Source organism: Sprattus sprattus (genome assembly GCF_963457725.1).
Source record: "Sprattus sprattus genome assembly, chromosome: 9".
Taxonomy (NCBI): domain Eukaryota; kingdom Metazoa; phylum Chordata; class Actinopteri; order Clupeiformes; family Clupeidae; genus Sprattus; species Sprattus sprattus.
The window spans coordinates 21,524,868-21,538,604 of record NC_137928.1 but is presented as its reverse complement, the minus strand read 5'-3'; the positions used below and the strand labels follow the sequence as shown (position 1 = coordinate 21,538,604).

Genomic DNA, 13,737 nt, shown 5'->3' with positions numbered 1-13,737 from the left:
GTCATTATTGCATAGCAACGGTCAGTTATCAGAAAATAATTGACCGCAGAACGTTGGGAAGCCCCATTAAAGTGAAGGAAGCATTCTACAGCATTAAGAAGAGCCGTGTAATAAATTAACTTCACATCCATTGTGATGTGATTGTTTCACTACCTGGTATGTTCCAGTCATTAAGTGCGAAATAAATAACAAATCAATGACTTAACACTCAGTATAGAGAGACTTCTCTAATTTAGTAATTTTGGTAATTTGCTCATTTTGACAGTTAATTAGTGATTATACCTATCCTCTTTAGCTTGCTGTTAAAATTCCAAGATGGTTTCCATTGATATCATATCCCTCAGCGGTTCACTGTAGTTGTGGAGTTGTTGTTAAGCGATAGAACTAAGCAAAACTGTGTCTGACACCACAACAGCAAGTTTGTGTGACCTCACAGAAGAACTATATGTGGCTTGAAGCAAATGTATGATAGCACTATAATGCTTCTCTGTACCCACACACCTCCATTGCTTATAAGCAATGCTAGCAACTGACGAGCAAGAAAACAGAAAGAAGCTATCTTTTATCATCCTGCAAGTATCAAAGTATCGGCTATATGAAATGTGGGTAGAAAATCAATGCATGTTTTCAATGAATATCTAAATATGTTTTTGCCAAGGTGTCACTTTAAGGCAAGATAAATGAACATACATCCACATGGTAGGTGTGTCTGCATGTTCCTGGCTGTATGATGAGGAGCTGAGTCTAAATGCACTCAGGCTTGTTAAAGATTATGTGATGACTCCAGATCTTACCTAGCATCCAAAGACCTTGCCAGGATATGAAGGCAGTTCACCACAGCTGAGGCATCCGTTCCTGCAAATGATAGTGTTTTGAGACTAGCAATACAGCACTCATTACACAGCTGGAGGTGGAACAGCATTTTCCAGTCTCATATGGAAGATAGCATGTACGCTCACATAAGCTTACTCATACATGGACAGATTTGGGTCTATGGAATGGAAAGCTCTGCGCATATTGATTGTAACAGTTTATGAGATCTTAGATTTTCTATGATCTGTTTACGTTGTTTATTCTAGAATCATTTTATATTTTAGGCAAAACATGGTGGGTTAGCAGGGAATGACACGCCGGGCACACACAGAACATCTACAGTGCTACGTTAGAGGGAGGGGACAAGGCTATTTCCACTCATGTACTCAAGGTGGGTAGGTCTATATGGACTGGACTTTGCAGGCATATCAATTCAAGACTATGCCCTGATTTTGTGTCTTTTGAGTTAGTACAGAAACTTAGACCTAGTGTTACTGGTGACAAGCAGGCATACACATGTGAAACTCAGAATGAGTCACACAGAACAGTATAATTATTACATCAATATATTTTCTGAGTTGGCAGGCTTTGCTGTTCTGTTGCTTTAACCAAAATGTGCCTGTAGTGCCTACTTTGAGGGATGACTTGCCCCAAACATTAGTGGGTTAATTAATGCCTGTCAAAGTCAAAACTTAAAAACAACATAAGCTACAACACACAACACAACAAAGCCAAAACCCAAACTTAACCTTCTCTAGTTCCTCAGGGATTCCATCTGGGTCAATTATGTATGCATCAGTGAGGTATGGAATAATGCTCAACAATGCTCAACAATCATCATTCTATGCTATACTTTCCATATAACTTTTTCAACATCATTGTTTTTTCCACAAAGAGAGCCTGCAAAACATTACCTCAACTGCCTCAACTTCTGTCCTTAACTTTACTGTGGTAACATAACATTTTCCATCTGGGTCAATTATGTATGCATCAGTGAGGTATGGAATAATGCTAAACACTATAACAGGAACTTAAGGTATGCCTGTGTTGGGATTTAGTACATGAGCATACATCCACATCTGAAATGACTCTTTCAGTCATTATTGTTATTAGCATTAAATGCATGACATCTATAAGTGTGATCACACTTCAGGAGATATCCTCTGTGAAAAAATAAATAAATAAAGCCAGAGCACAAGACACTGCAAAGCAAGGCAAAGACAGAGAGACTGGTCACTTGTGAGTGAAAGGAAAAAAATCGAACATAGACATCAAGATGAAAAGGGAAGGAAAGTAGTGGAGAAAAGAGTATGGCAAACCAAAAGAGAGCTGAGAGAAGGAAAAGCTTTAGCATCAGCCCCTCATGCAGGATTCTTACCAAAAAGGGAAACTCTTTGTCTCACCAGAGCAGCCAACTTACAGAAGATACTGAGGAGGAGGAGGACGAGGAGGACGAGGACAAGGAGGAAAGAGGGGAGGGATGGAAAAAAGGTAGGGGTAATATTCAGGCCAGGGAAGAGGAGAAAGTAAAACCAGAGGTCTAGTCAAAGAGGAGCAAGGGAAATAGTCTGATGGAAAGACATGAGGATGTGCTGTTTGGGAAAGTGGGACAGGAAAAGGACAGTGGATAGGATAGAGGGGAAGCAGTTTCTGAGATGATTTCAGTTTCAAAAGAGAAATCGGTTCTTGTAAAACATCAGCTACAACCTATGCGGCACCATCAACCCTTCATTTTCATAGAAAGACTGCATATTGTGCTTAAAAAAATTATTAACTGAAATTATCATTGTCATTAATTGACAAAGAAATCACTATAATACATTTTGCCCACAAAAATTACAAAAGATGCTACATTTTGTCCATGAAAGCCAGTCATGTACAGAGAACAAAACAGATGATTCATTTTGTGTGCTAAACTGATTGCATAAAATTATTTCATAACACAGAATACGTTCAGATATAACATAACGTCATAAAATAAGTTTGACTTGACTAGATTAGAAAACACATTTTAGCGTATATATCATATCTAATTGTGTATCAAATCAAATTCTGTCACTTAAAAAAAAAATTTTCATACACATATCTATGTGAAATAGATTTAGCTACTGGTGGATGAATAAAGTCAACTTTCTTAGCTTGCCCTTCTGCGAACAAAACAGTTTGAATCACCTGGCAATCATCTCCTTCTCTTTGTTAGAGGCATGTCCACCACTGCTCAGAATTTTGGCAGGGGTGGAGAGGAAGTAGAGGCAGTGGTTCTTGAAGTATTGGTTGACTAAAGGCAACAGGATCTGGAAGAGTATAAAAAAGAAATTAAGGTTCCCAAAAGTATCAATAGGTTGGTACTACAATAAGACAATATGTCTGAGGTACAGACTGGTATGTGGTTGTGGTTAAAAAGCAGCGCTTTGGCATGTCAAAGAAAAGGTGATTTAATTGAGCTTTATCAGGAGCCTGTGGCCCAATCACACCTTGGCAAAGAATTTGATCTCCTGCTCATGGGGCGATTTTTCCACTCTGCCACTGCTCACAACAGCCTCTGAAAAAAAAAGTTTGATAAATCAATTAACAAACCTGATTTTGTGATGATATTTCATGTGATCAAAATAGCGCTCATTGTGCAGTAGTAGTAGAAGTGTAGTAATAGCAGTGTCTATAGAGTAAAGAAGCAGGTCAGAGGAACATGGTGAAAGATTGCAGCCATTTATTTTACATTTTGAATAAACCCACTGTACCTAGATGAGCAATAAACTCTTGGGCTATTTCCATCCATTTCAGAAGCTTCTGCAGGAAACCATAAGCAAAACGTTTCTCAATAGAAGAGATCTCCTGCTCCATGTCTTTCAGACCTCTGCAAAGAAAACAATGACATATGGATGATGAGGGAGCACCTATACGTAATGACCCATGTTACACGTTTTCTCCAAGCACATTCTTAAGTTACCTCGTGACTGCAAAACCATTGAGCTGGAGGAACTTGAGCAGATCCTGAGCCTTTTCACGATCCCGGGCTTTCTCCTTGGCCGTCAATGTGTCATAGGGCACAAGCAGAGGATGGGTGCCACCCCCTAAACAAATACAATTCCTTTTCTCAGACTGAACCAACAAATCCCGGTGTCTATAACTTTTGTCAGTTTGAGCAGTAAAGACTGAAAATCTCAATCATTAAACAAGGAGTGCATTCTACTGCCCAACTACTATTTGTACTAGCATACACTGACCCTTTGATTGGAGATCCATCTTTTTCTTTCTGCCCCAGGTGTTGTGATAGTTCTCAGCCAGCTGCTCAGCCATAGACTAAAAAGAGACCAAAAGAGATGGGCTCATATGAAACAAAACAAACCACGAGTAATCATGATCACATTTGTAATCCTGCCTCACAAAAGTGCTCCAAAATGACTGATTCTTCTGGGGTGTTCTCATATAGAATTTGTGATACCTGAAGTTCCCTGGAAAGTGCCATGCTAGATACATCTATTGGCTGTGGAGCGTAACCAAGGCTGGGGTCATATGTTGCCTGTAAAAGAATCAGGACAATTCAAAAAGTTTGAGTTTAAAACACATATAATCCAAATGCACCAATATTGCACACCTCCACTTTCAGGCCAATCTTCAGAAGCTTCACCGTACCTGTGCCGTATGGGACACTTTCCTGGTGCTGGTGACTTTCTTCTCCACCTTCTCTTCCTCGCCCTCCCTGGCTTTTTCTAAAGTCCACTCCCATTGAAGCATGGCTTTAACAGATTCTTTGATGGGCCAGCGATAGATTTCTTTATCCTAAAAATAATTTAAAAACACATAGAATTTGATGCAATATGTCAATATTTGTGAAATGTGTCTTGCAAAGGAGAGTGCAAATACTAGAATAGAAAAGTAAAACAGTGAACCTTCTCAGAGAACGTCTTGTAAGGTCGCAACATTGGATGTGTCTTGGCATTTTCGTCCAACACCTCACCATAAGACCAGTTATTTTGAACCTGAATGTAAAAAAGACAAGCAACAATGTTGGGTCTTGTTATGCATTTCCTCCGAGCTATAAAATAAATTGCACCACAAATGCACAGCAGAGACCACCTCTTGGGGTTCATTCCACAACTTAAAGATGGTTCAATTTAGGGCATTACATTAGGCCACACACCTAAGGAGGAAGTGGATGAAAAGGGAATAGTAAGAAAAAAAAGCAAATCAGAAGGCATCCATTTTATCTTTGAAATAAAGTGAGGATTTGCCCGTAGTGTGAGGCTTTTACTCCTCTTATGGGCCAGCCCAGAGGGGTCCCAAATGGGACAGTATCTGGAGCTCACAGTGGCCCTATGCTGGTGCAGAACATACTTTTTTTTGCAAAGCCAGAACACAAAATCAATGCCATAAACAGTACACATTGTATGACCGTCTCACCTTCTCAAAGGCCCACTTGTCATGAGTATGTTCTGCATATTTGTTGATGAAGGTATCCAGCCTTTCTGGTATTATGGTGCTGCAATAATTAAAAGATAATTTAGTCAGTTCTCCACGCACTGATCGGTGAATTATGAGCCCAATATAATTCCTTCTAAATGTAAATAATCAGAAGGAGGTATCACTATTGTTGAGTCATCAACCATACTCACTTTGTGGTTTCCACTGGCCTAGGATCAAAGTTGCCCTCAGCATCGACAGACGCCTTCTTCTCAGTCACACAGAAGGCAGCATCCACATAGTCTGGAGGGATGGCCCCAGAAATGGCACAGATGCATGGCATGGCAATCTTAAAGAGCTCTGCATCAAATTTCTAAGGAGGAAAGTATACATCATTCTTTAAAAAGGTATGCCAAAACTTTTTGAAATTAGTAATGTTGACTGCCAGTTTACTGGATCTCACCTTGTGTGCCAGAGACTCAAAGATGCCCCAGAAGAGCTTGCGAGTAAGATGCAGCTCCTCCTCAGAGCTGATTCCAAAATTGCCCCAGCCATTTGGTAGGCAGTAGTACTTCCAGCAGCGCTCATAATGATTGGTCAGCAGCTAAGCCCCAAAAAGAAACAGCATAATCAAGTACAAATACAGAAATGAGATACGATTAACATTTTAATTAACTTATTAGACCTTACTTTCCTAACATACCTTAAGGGGCATTTTAGCATACTCATTAAGGATGGGAACATCAAATACTAATTTCCTCAACAAGTGCTGTAGCATGGATGGCCGAAGGTATCTGTGGAAGGGTGGTACAGTAAGTATAGTCAAAGCATAAACTAATCTATTGATGATCACCACCTATGGAATTGGCTTTTAGTGTACACTGATTAATAAACGATGGGACACTGACTTGCAGAGAGACATGAGGCAGTCCTCTATGATGTCTCTCTGGGCCTTGGTGAGGGCCCGGCCTCGGGACAGCCTGTAGATGGTGTGGAGCATGGAGTCGATCATAATGGCACGGTGGTCAGTGCCCGCAAAAAGAGGGGCACACTTGGTGATGAGGGGCAACACAGCTGAGCACAGGTAGCGGTTAAGAGCCAAAGCCATCTCTGTGGTGCTGAACGCAGCCTGCAGAAGGACATGAATAATAAAATGAATCAGTCCTGTATTCAGAACAGTACCCATAATAGATTCAGTACTCTGAACACAATTCATAAATGACATTAAGGACACTAAAATCATTTTTTATATTAATGTACATTAATTAACATTTTTCCGGTATTGAGTTGAACCACACTCACTGTGTCTAGAGAGGCACATGCCCTCATATCAGGAAGGAATCCGACTTCCAGGACGTGCAAAAGGAAGTCCTGGTTGTCAATACCATAGACTCTGTCCAGGAACAGTACCATGGCTGCCTTGTGGTCTGGAACAAAACTGGCTGACATCTTTGGCTCTATAGTCTGACCCTCTGGATAACAAGAAATAGCGGCGCAAATCAAGATGAGGGACCACAAAGAGTGAAGAAAGAAATCTTTTTTTTTTAAGCTGTAAAATGAATACACTGTTCCTGCTCACCTTTTCCAAAAGTTGGGATGTGGACAGACAGACTGATAACTCCGACAAGGTCTTCAATGGGCACTAGAGACCTCAGAATGGCCCTGATCCTCAGAGCTTCCCCTTTGCCAGCCTGGATTAACTGTGGGGTACAAAAAACAACCATCAGATATCTCACTGAAGGCACCTAGGCATCAGCCTGATCTTCAAACTCCGGATGTACTCACGTGCATCTCTGGAGCACAGCGGCCCAACAGGTCAATCAGTGCAGAGTAGAAAGACATTATAGCATTTCCCAAATGCACCCTGTTTTCTTCCTGCTGCTCCCCACCAAACCTGTCATAACAGAAAACATTAGAAGAATCTCAGAGACATAGACAAATGCAAGAGGTAGATTTACAAACAGAAGTACAGTTACAGTTTGCAACAATGAGTGTCCATTGGTGTGGCCTATTAAGTTACGTAGTCAACAATCCTGTCAACATGAGTACCAAAACCTTCTGAACTAAGTGATATATCTGACAGTACCTTTTATTCCCAGCACCTTAGATAGTGATTTGCCAGGCTAACTCCCTTTTCCCTCCCCAAACATATTGTAAAGAATTCTGTTACCCGAAACGCCTGTCCTTCTTCACTGTGGGTCCATCTCTGGCAGGGTCCTCAGAGATCTTTATGGCCTCTTCAATGGCAGCCAGTAGGCCAGCACCTCCTTCACCCCTCAGGGCAGGACCGAAGCACTCAGGACGGCGAATAAGGAGTCGCACCACCACATTAGCGTTCTCTTCCACACTCTCTCCTAAGGATGACAAACAGGCATTCTGATACAGCAATACTGTTCTCTATGGTCTACAAACAGTTTCAGTCCTTCGGTGATGTTCCAAAAGTTCACAAGAACACTTGACTGTTTAGAGGATTTTTCTTTTTTAACATACTGACCGTTGACAAAGACAGCAAAGCGAAGGAAGTCCAGGTATCTTTCTCCACCACCAGGATTCCAGCCAATGTCAGGGTAGCCTTTAGACAACAACATGGGACAGCTACGCAAGCCACACCCAGCCAGGTATGTCACAACCTACAGAGCATAGTGGGAGAGACATTTCAAAATGGTCTTATTGTAAATGTTTTTTAAAACAATAGATGAATGCATTTGAAAGCATATCTGTTATGCAATGTCTGACCATCTCCAGGTCTTGCTCTTGCAGAGCCAAGGCCAGTTCATTGTTGTCAATACACGATGCAGCAGCCACATCTAGGGGTGTGGACCCACTCATCCCTGAAAACACACAAAAAATACTTTTGGAGGAAATCCTTGATTGTCACAATTGGTTCACATTCCTCGCCAGACCATTCATTTAGAAAAGCAAAACCTATTCAGTCTCTTGATTCCAACCCTTGCCTATTTTTTTGCTTGTATGCATGCTGCTTTTTTTTTAACCGGTCACAATGTTCCTCACCTAGGCCAATGCCACTGTTTTGCAGCAGGTAGGAGAGGTGGTCGAACATGGAGCGCTGGTTCTGGCGGCTAATGCGACAGAAATAGCACAGGAAACGACAGCAGTTGGTCACCATTTGAGGGAATCGAATCTCCTGTTATAGAGAGAGAGGGAGATAGAAGAAAGGGGATTTATGTTCATACTAAATTAACATAACAACTATCCAGACTAATCAAGCAAGTGTCTGGGTGAGCTAACCTTTGAGTCTCCTCCACCTCCTAGCACATTGACCATAACTTCCATGACAGTTTCATGCATTCCCAAAGCTCTCATCAGGTTGGGGTGTTGGTAGAACACTTTGTTATTCATGATGTTTCTAGAAAAAAGAAGAGAGAGTTATAAAGATTCAACATTTGGTTTGTTCAACCAGTATAAAACATTTGATTAGCACAATCAGTACAGCATGCATACCACATTTTTCCAAAGACCAATTTAATGTCAATGAAGGCATTTTCAACTATCCACACCTCCATGCCCACTGACCCAATGCTCTGAATCATGAGTCTCTCCTCTTCTGGGCCCATCTGGACGATGAGTAGGGATCGGATCTGGCCCAGGCACTCCAGCAGCTCCATACAGTCCTGCACAGAGACAGCACTGACGGCGTAGGCCTTGGGCAGGGCCCGGCTCAGCTCCCCAAGGCCATCATACTGCCTGTGCAGCAGGCTGAACATTTGTCGCACCAGCTCTGGGTTCTGGATGAATGACTCTTGGACCCAGTGGATCATGGTGTGAGAGATTAGCTCCTGTAGAGTGCCTGTGGGAACGAATGCAAATAAATATCTATCACCTGGATATGACCCCGTCTGGCCCTGATTTACAGAATACATATATTATAATATACGCAGCTACAAAAATAATCACCCCTATGGGTCTGTAGGGAGAAAAAGCTAATCCTTACAGCATGCTTTTCTATAATTCAGAGTTACTCAGTGTCTGGCTTGTGAGTCTCATGCGGCCACTAGGCTTTAAGTGGCTGGTCGCATGGCAGCTTATAATTGATATATGATAACGAAGCCAACACACATAGTTCATACAAATACTCCAAAAGCTATGCTATTCATACACAAGATAGCAGTATAGGCTACAACTGTCAAAACCTGCTTAGACCAATACATGGTGTTGCCAGTTTTGGCAGGCCTCTGAAGCACCACAATGAATATAGTACTGTTGCCCCGCACCCTTAGTAGTAGCATTTGTTACTGTGTTTCATGCTACCATAGCTACTGTGATATGCATGGAAAAATAAAAATGGACTGATTTCTAATCAAACAAAAGCACTGTAAAAGTGGCGGTTAAACTCCTGTTTACGGTCTTGCCGTATGGCTCTAATAGATAAAACAGTGAGGATGTCTGCTATAAGTGATGAGTGATTTATGAGAGTTTATGTTGAAATCCTGCTTGAGTACTGACTGGGCTTGGGCTCCTCCTCAGGTTCAGCCTCCTCCTCCACCTCGTTCTTCTTGCGCAAGCTCTTCACCTTATCCAGCAGACTTAGGATTCTTCCACTCAGGGATGCGTCCACCTCCTCCTCTTCCTCTTCCTCTTCAATGTGCACACCTGAGTCAGATGGAAGATAGGTGAATTGTCTGAGTATATGGTAATCAGTAGCTGTTCTAATGCAAGGAGAGCTCAATATCCTGTATTGTGGGACTGACCACAGTGGGCCAGCAGGTCATTATGGAACTCCTGAAGAGTTTCCCGGACATCGTCTGGGACAGGACAGTCCTCTTGTTCGGGACCATGCTTGAAGTTGGTCAACAGTATCAACTACAAAGAAAGAAAAGACCATCACAGTTCATAGGTACATCAGATTAGTATACTACATTTAAAAATATATGCTGTAGACCTAGACATGGCAGATATGCTTGACCTCTGTGGGATATGAATCATGCGGAATTATATGGAAAAGGTAATCAAAGGGCTTTGCTGCACCTGTTCCTGTGGAGGTGAGCGGAACTCTCGAGTTTTGCGGGCAGTGTCAAGAGCAGACATGGTGTATGCTTTCATGAGATCGCTGTAGCGCACCCGCTGGTTGGACTGCACACTGTTCACAAACTTATCAGAGTAAGCCATTATGGCTTCAACTCTGTGCCTGAGCTCACAGTCACAGAAGTACTGTAACAGGGTGCACATCTACACGATGGACAAAAAGAGAGATGAGATTACTAACCGATGGACTCATTGCTCACATCCCAGACTGTAGAAGCAAAAGAACCATTTCATCAGTAAAGGGAGAAATCATACCTGTAGTTTAACAGACTCCGGTAACTTCATTTGTAGAAGACCTTCTTCTGGGCCCTCTTCCTCCTCTTTTGGTTCCGCTTCTCCGGTCTCCTCTACTTCCTTCTCCTCCTCTGCTTTTTCTCGATTTACCTTTTCTACTTCACCCCCTTCCTCTTCTGTCTTTTCGTCTTCTTCATCTAGGCCCTCCTTCTCTAAGTCCTTAAGCTCTGCCTCCTCCTCCTCTTCACCTACCCCTTCATCCACCAGATCTTCAGCTGCACCAGTATCTTCTTCCTCTTTAGCCTCCTCTTCCTCCTCCTTGGACAATCCCTCTTCCTTTTCTCCCTCCTCTTCTTCCTCTTCCTTCGCTGGTCCAAAGACACTTGGATCAATCATTTTGAGGATGTGCCTGGCGTCGTCATCATTGAAGATACCCATGATGAGCAGAGTACTGATCAGCTTCAGGATGGGAACAAAATGGAACTCCACACTACCACCCACAGGATCACGCATGGCCTGACTACCATCAGTCACAGCCTCTGTTAGCATGCTCAGGGACGTAGTTTTGAGCTCCTGTAGGGACAAAAATCAGAAGACAGTTCTATCATGTATTCAAAACAAAGGGCTGGGTATGAATGAAAAGTCTAAATCGGAATAGCAACCCTAAAGAATGGGCATAGAATTATTAGTTTAGCACAGAATAAGAACTAACACTTTAAACATTTAGTTTTATAGCATGTAGGTACCTGTAAAGGAAAGACGGGGCTGAGGGTATAGAGATCTGGGTCAGTGCCCACAAAGTTGATGGAAGAGAAGCTCAGCTTTGGCCTCAGACAGGTGGTGAGGCCCACACCAGGCAGATCATGGCACATATCTTCACCTGGGTAGAGAGTGATGCTGAGTGTCTCCGCTGTCATAGGCACGATGAACTCCTTGTTGGTGCCCAGGCGGTTACGCTTGGCTGATTCCAAGTGGATGCTAATCAACAGGTCGTAGTAGCCACTGCGCAAATGACCTGGGAGACATGTGTTTTCTATGGCATAAAGAAGCTGGGCCTCATCTACGTGGCTGCATAGAGCATGAGCCACACGATTGTTGCCCAGAGCACACACAGCGCAGTACAGCATAAGTGTATGGTAGTGGAACTTCATCAGGTCCAAACGCTCCGACAGCTCCAAGATATCAATACACCTGAATGAACCATGAGACAAAGCATGAATATTTTTAGTTGCCTATTTAAGATTTGGAGGGTTTTTGATTTAGCAAAATAAATTCATCATAATCCAAAAGCAGACAGTAATATTACTTATGACTGGATCCTGCCATTCTAGCCTAGACTGGTCCTGACCTGTTTTCCTCTGGTATGTGCAGAGCCATCATGGTGAGGGGCTCAGTGCACTCCACCATCCAGCCTTGCCGCTCGCTCACACGGCTTACGTCTGGCTTCAAGAAGTGGTTGGGCATCCGACTCCAGATGACCGGTGTTAGCATCTCCACAATCAGTCGAGGAGGACACTGAGGCACAGGATTTTTGCGATCGCTGCGGAACATGGCCGCAGAGATGGGCATGATGTTCTAAAGCCACAGAATAAGAGGTGTTACTGCAAAGCTGGATTCAAGTAAGGATGAGAGAAAAATAAGCATGTGTATAGAAAGTGTAAAGAAATTGAACACCTTCAGCTTGCCAAGCTCAAACTGTAGCATGTTTTGGCTTGAAGGTGAAGCAAACACTGCTGGGAATAGCTTGGTATTAGGCTCCACCTGAAACAGAGAGCCCAAAAACACAAGATGAGTAAAATAAACTTGGAGAAATAAGAGGGATGAAAACAACCTCCTCATCCATCATAACTGAAAGAGCATGCTCATGCTCACCTGAAAGAAGGTGTTGATCTCCTTTCCATTGGCTGTAAAATTCATGAAACCGTTTGCCAGGTCAACTAGGCAGCCAATGACTAAGTCTTCTTGGCTAAAACGAGCTTGCTGAGAGTTACCACCGAATTCCCCTCCCCATACCATGTAGCAGTTACTGCGCTTGATGCTAAGAGGTGAAAAAAGGAAAAGGGAGTACACATACTGATAGGAATATGTATGCAATTTCTCGTGATGTAAGTTACTGCTAAATAAAATTTAAAAATATATGTCTTTTCACCTCACCTGTCATGAATGTTGCCCTTGTCATCCCCAACGGTCAAAGTTACATTGCGCACTTTATTGAGGTCAAAGCTGAGGTCATACTGATGAAAGTCAGGGGTGACCCAGCCCACCCAAACATCACTGGGCTCTTGCCCAGCATAGATGCGCACTGAATAGTAATACTGTGAAATGAAATGGGGTGAGAGAGATAAGGCAACAGTCAGAATTTTCTGCAAAGACCCTTACCTAATCAAAATCTCAGAAATAATCTACGTAACATATTTTCAACCTTCACACTTATTCACATGCCCTTTGCCTTAATGTAGTTAAAGAAGGAATATTATAGTTTATGGTTATAAGAGTAAACAGAGTCTTTTGCGGTAGATTAGACGCTGCACACACAGACATGTATTAGTAACTCACAGTGGTGGTGTTAAGGATGATTATTGGGTCGTCTCGTTCATCAGGGACCACATCCTGCACCAATCGGGGCACATTGGCTGGAGGAGCAGGAGCTTGGGTGAGGTTGGTCATAGCAGCTTTCTTAGCCTTGAACAAGAAACTAGAGCACAGTGCAGAGAATAGGAACACAGGAAATTAGAGAAAATAAAAGAGTGTAATAGCCATATTAAATAGAAAACAGCTACTTCAAAATGTTCTGATAATTGTCGATCAACCTTTCTGGGGCCCTCATCCTAACCTTCCTGCCATTCCATAACTCACCCCTTTTTCTTTCCTTTTTCTGAGGCTGTGTCCTTTTCATTCTCCTTGAGACTGGCAGTATCTTTGGCGACTGATGGCTCTTTTTCTTCCTGTTCCTTACGACTGGCTGATTTCTTCAGAAGTTCATACTCTGATTCGGGGTCAAGATCCAACACCTCATCCTCAGGGATGGTGAGGGCACGGGTTAGAGGTGTGGTGCCCGCCGTCACCTTGAAGACCTCATGGAACTCCACAGGCATGCTCAGTCTGAAGAACATCATATCGGTGTTGGCATTCTGGGAGCCAAAGGTCTTGTGGAACACCTTCAAACAGGGGGCACTGTCTACTGTTCCATCTACACTTGATACCTAAAAGAACAGAGGGCAAAAGAGATATAACATGTGTCATGGG

At 42.7% G+C, this 13,737-nt stretch overlaps 1 protein-coding gene across 8 annotated transcripts in view; it reads right to left on the bottom strand.

Moving 5' to 3' along the window:
- Window positions 1-13,737, bottom strand: part of ryr1b (ryanodine receptor 1b (skeletal)) — a 69,212-nt gene that overhangs the window by 32,488 nt on the left and 22,987 nt on the right. For all 8 annotated transcript variants that reach the window (XM_080844866.1, XM_080844868.1, XM_080844869.1 and 5 more), the window contains exons 29-63: window positions 13,348-13,694; window positions 13,048-13,186; window positions 12,646-12,806; window positions 12,364-12,529; window positions 12,166-12,252; window positions 11,840-12,066; window positions 11,238-11,682; window positions 10,513-11,064; window positions 10,201-10,401; window positions 9,924-10,035; window positions 9,679-9,825; window positions 8,749-9,022; window positions 8,464-8,581; window positions 8,227-8,359; window positions 7,951-8,045; window positions 7,709-7,844; window positions 7,385-7,568; window positions 7,000-7,108; window positions 6,794-6,914; window positions 6,517-6,686; window positions 6,123-6,343; window positions 5,918-6,008; window positions 5,678-5,818; window positions 5,427-5,587; window positions 5,215-5,293; window positions 4,704-4,793; window positions 4,447-4,593; window positions 4,256-4,333; window positions 4,038-4,113; window positions 3,761-3,884; window positions 3,552-3,667; window positions 3,288-3,355; window positions 2,986-3,107; window positions 2,192-2,241; window positions 795-855 (exon numbers count right to left, since the gene is read on the bottom strand). In XM_080844866.1, coding sequence (XP_080700992.1) covers window positions 795-855; window positions 2,192-2,241; window positions 2,986-3,107; window positions 3,288-3,355; window positions 3,552-3,667; window positions 3,761-3,884; window positions 4,038-4,113; window positions 4,256-4,333; window positions 4,447-4,593; window positions 4,704-4,793; window positions 5,215-5,293; window positions 5,427-5,587; window positions 5,678-5,818; window positions 5,918-6,008; window positions 6,123-6,343; window positions 6,517-6,686; window positions 6,794-6,914; window positions 7,000-7,108; window positions 7,385-7,568; window positions 7,709-7,844; window positions 7,951-8,045; window positions 8,227-8,359; window positions 8,464-8,581; window positions 8,749-9,022; window positions 9,679-9,825; window positions 9,924-10,035; window positions 10,201-10,401; window positions 10,513-11,064; window positions 11,238-11,682; window positions 11,840-12,066; window positions 12,166-12,252; window positions 12,364-12,529; window positions 12,646-12,806; window positions 13,048-13,186; window positions 13,348-13,694 — 5,549 coding nt within the window. The remainder of the gene's footprint in view (window positions 1-794; window positions 856-2,191; window positions 2,242-2,985; window positions 3,108-3,287; window positions 3,356-3,551; window positions 3,668-3,760; window positions 3,885-4,037; window positions 4,114-4,255; window positions 4,334-4,446; window positions 4,594-4,703; window positions 4,794-5,214; window positions 5,294-5,426; window positions 5,588-5,677; window positions 5,819-5,917; window positions 6,009-6,122; window positions 6,344-6,516; window positions 6,687-6,793; window positions 6,915-6,999; window positions 7,109-7,384; window positions 7,569-7,708; window positions 7,845-7,950; window positions 8,046-8,226; window positions 8,360-8,463; window positions 8,582-8,748; window positions 9,023-9,678; window positions 9,826-9,923; window positions 10,036-10,200; window positions 10,402-10,512; window positions 11,065-11,237; window positions 11,683-11,839; window positions 12,067-12,165; window positions 12,253-12,363; window positions 12,530-12,645; window positions 12,807-13,047; window positions 13,187-13,347; window positions 13,695-13,737) is intronic.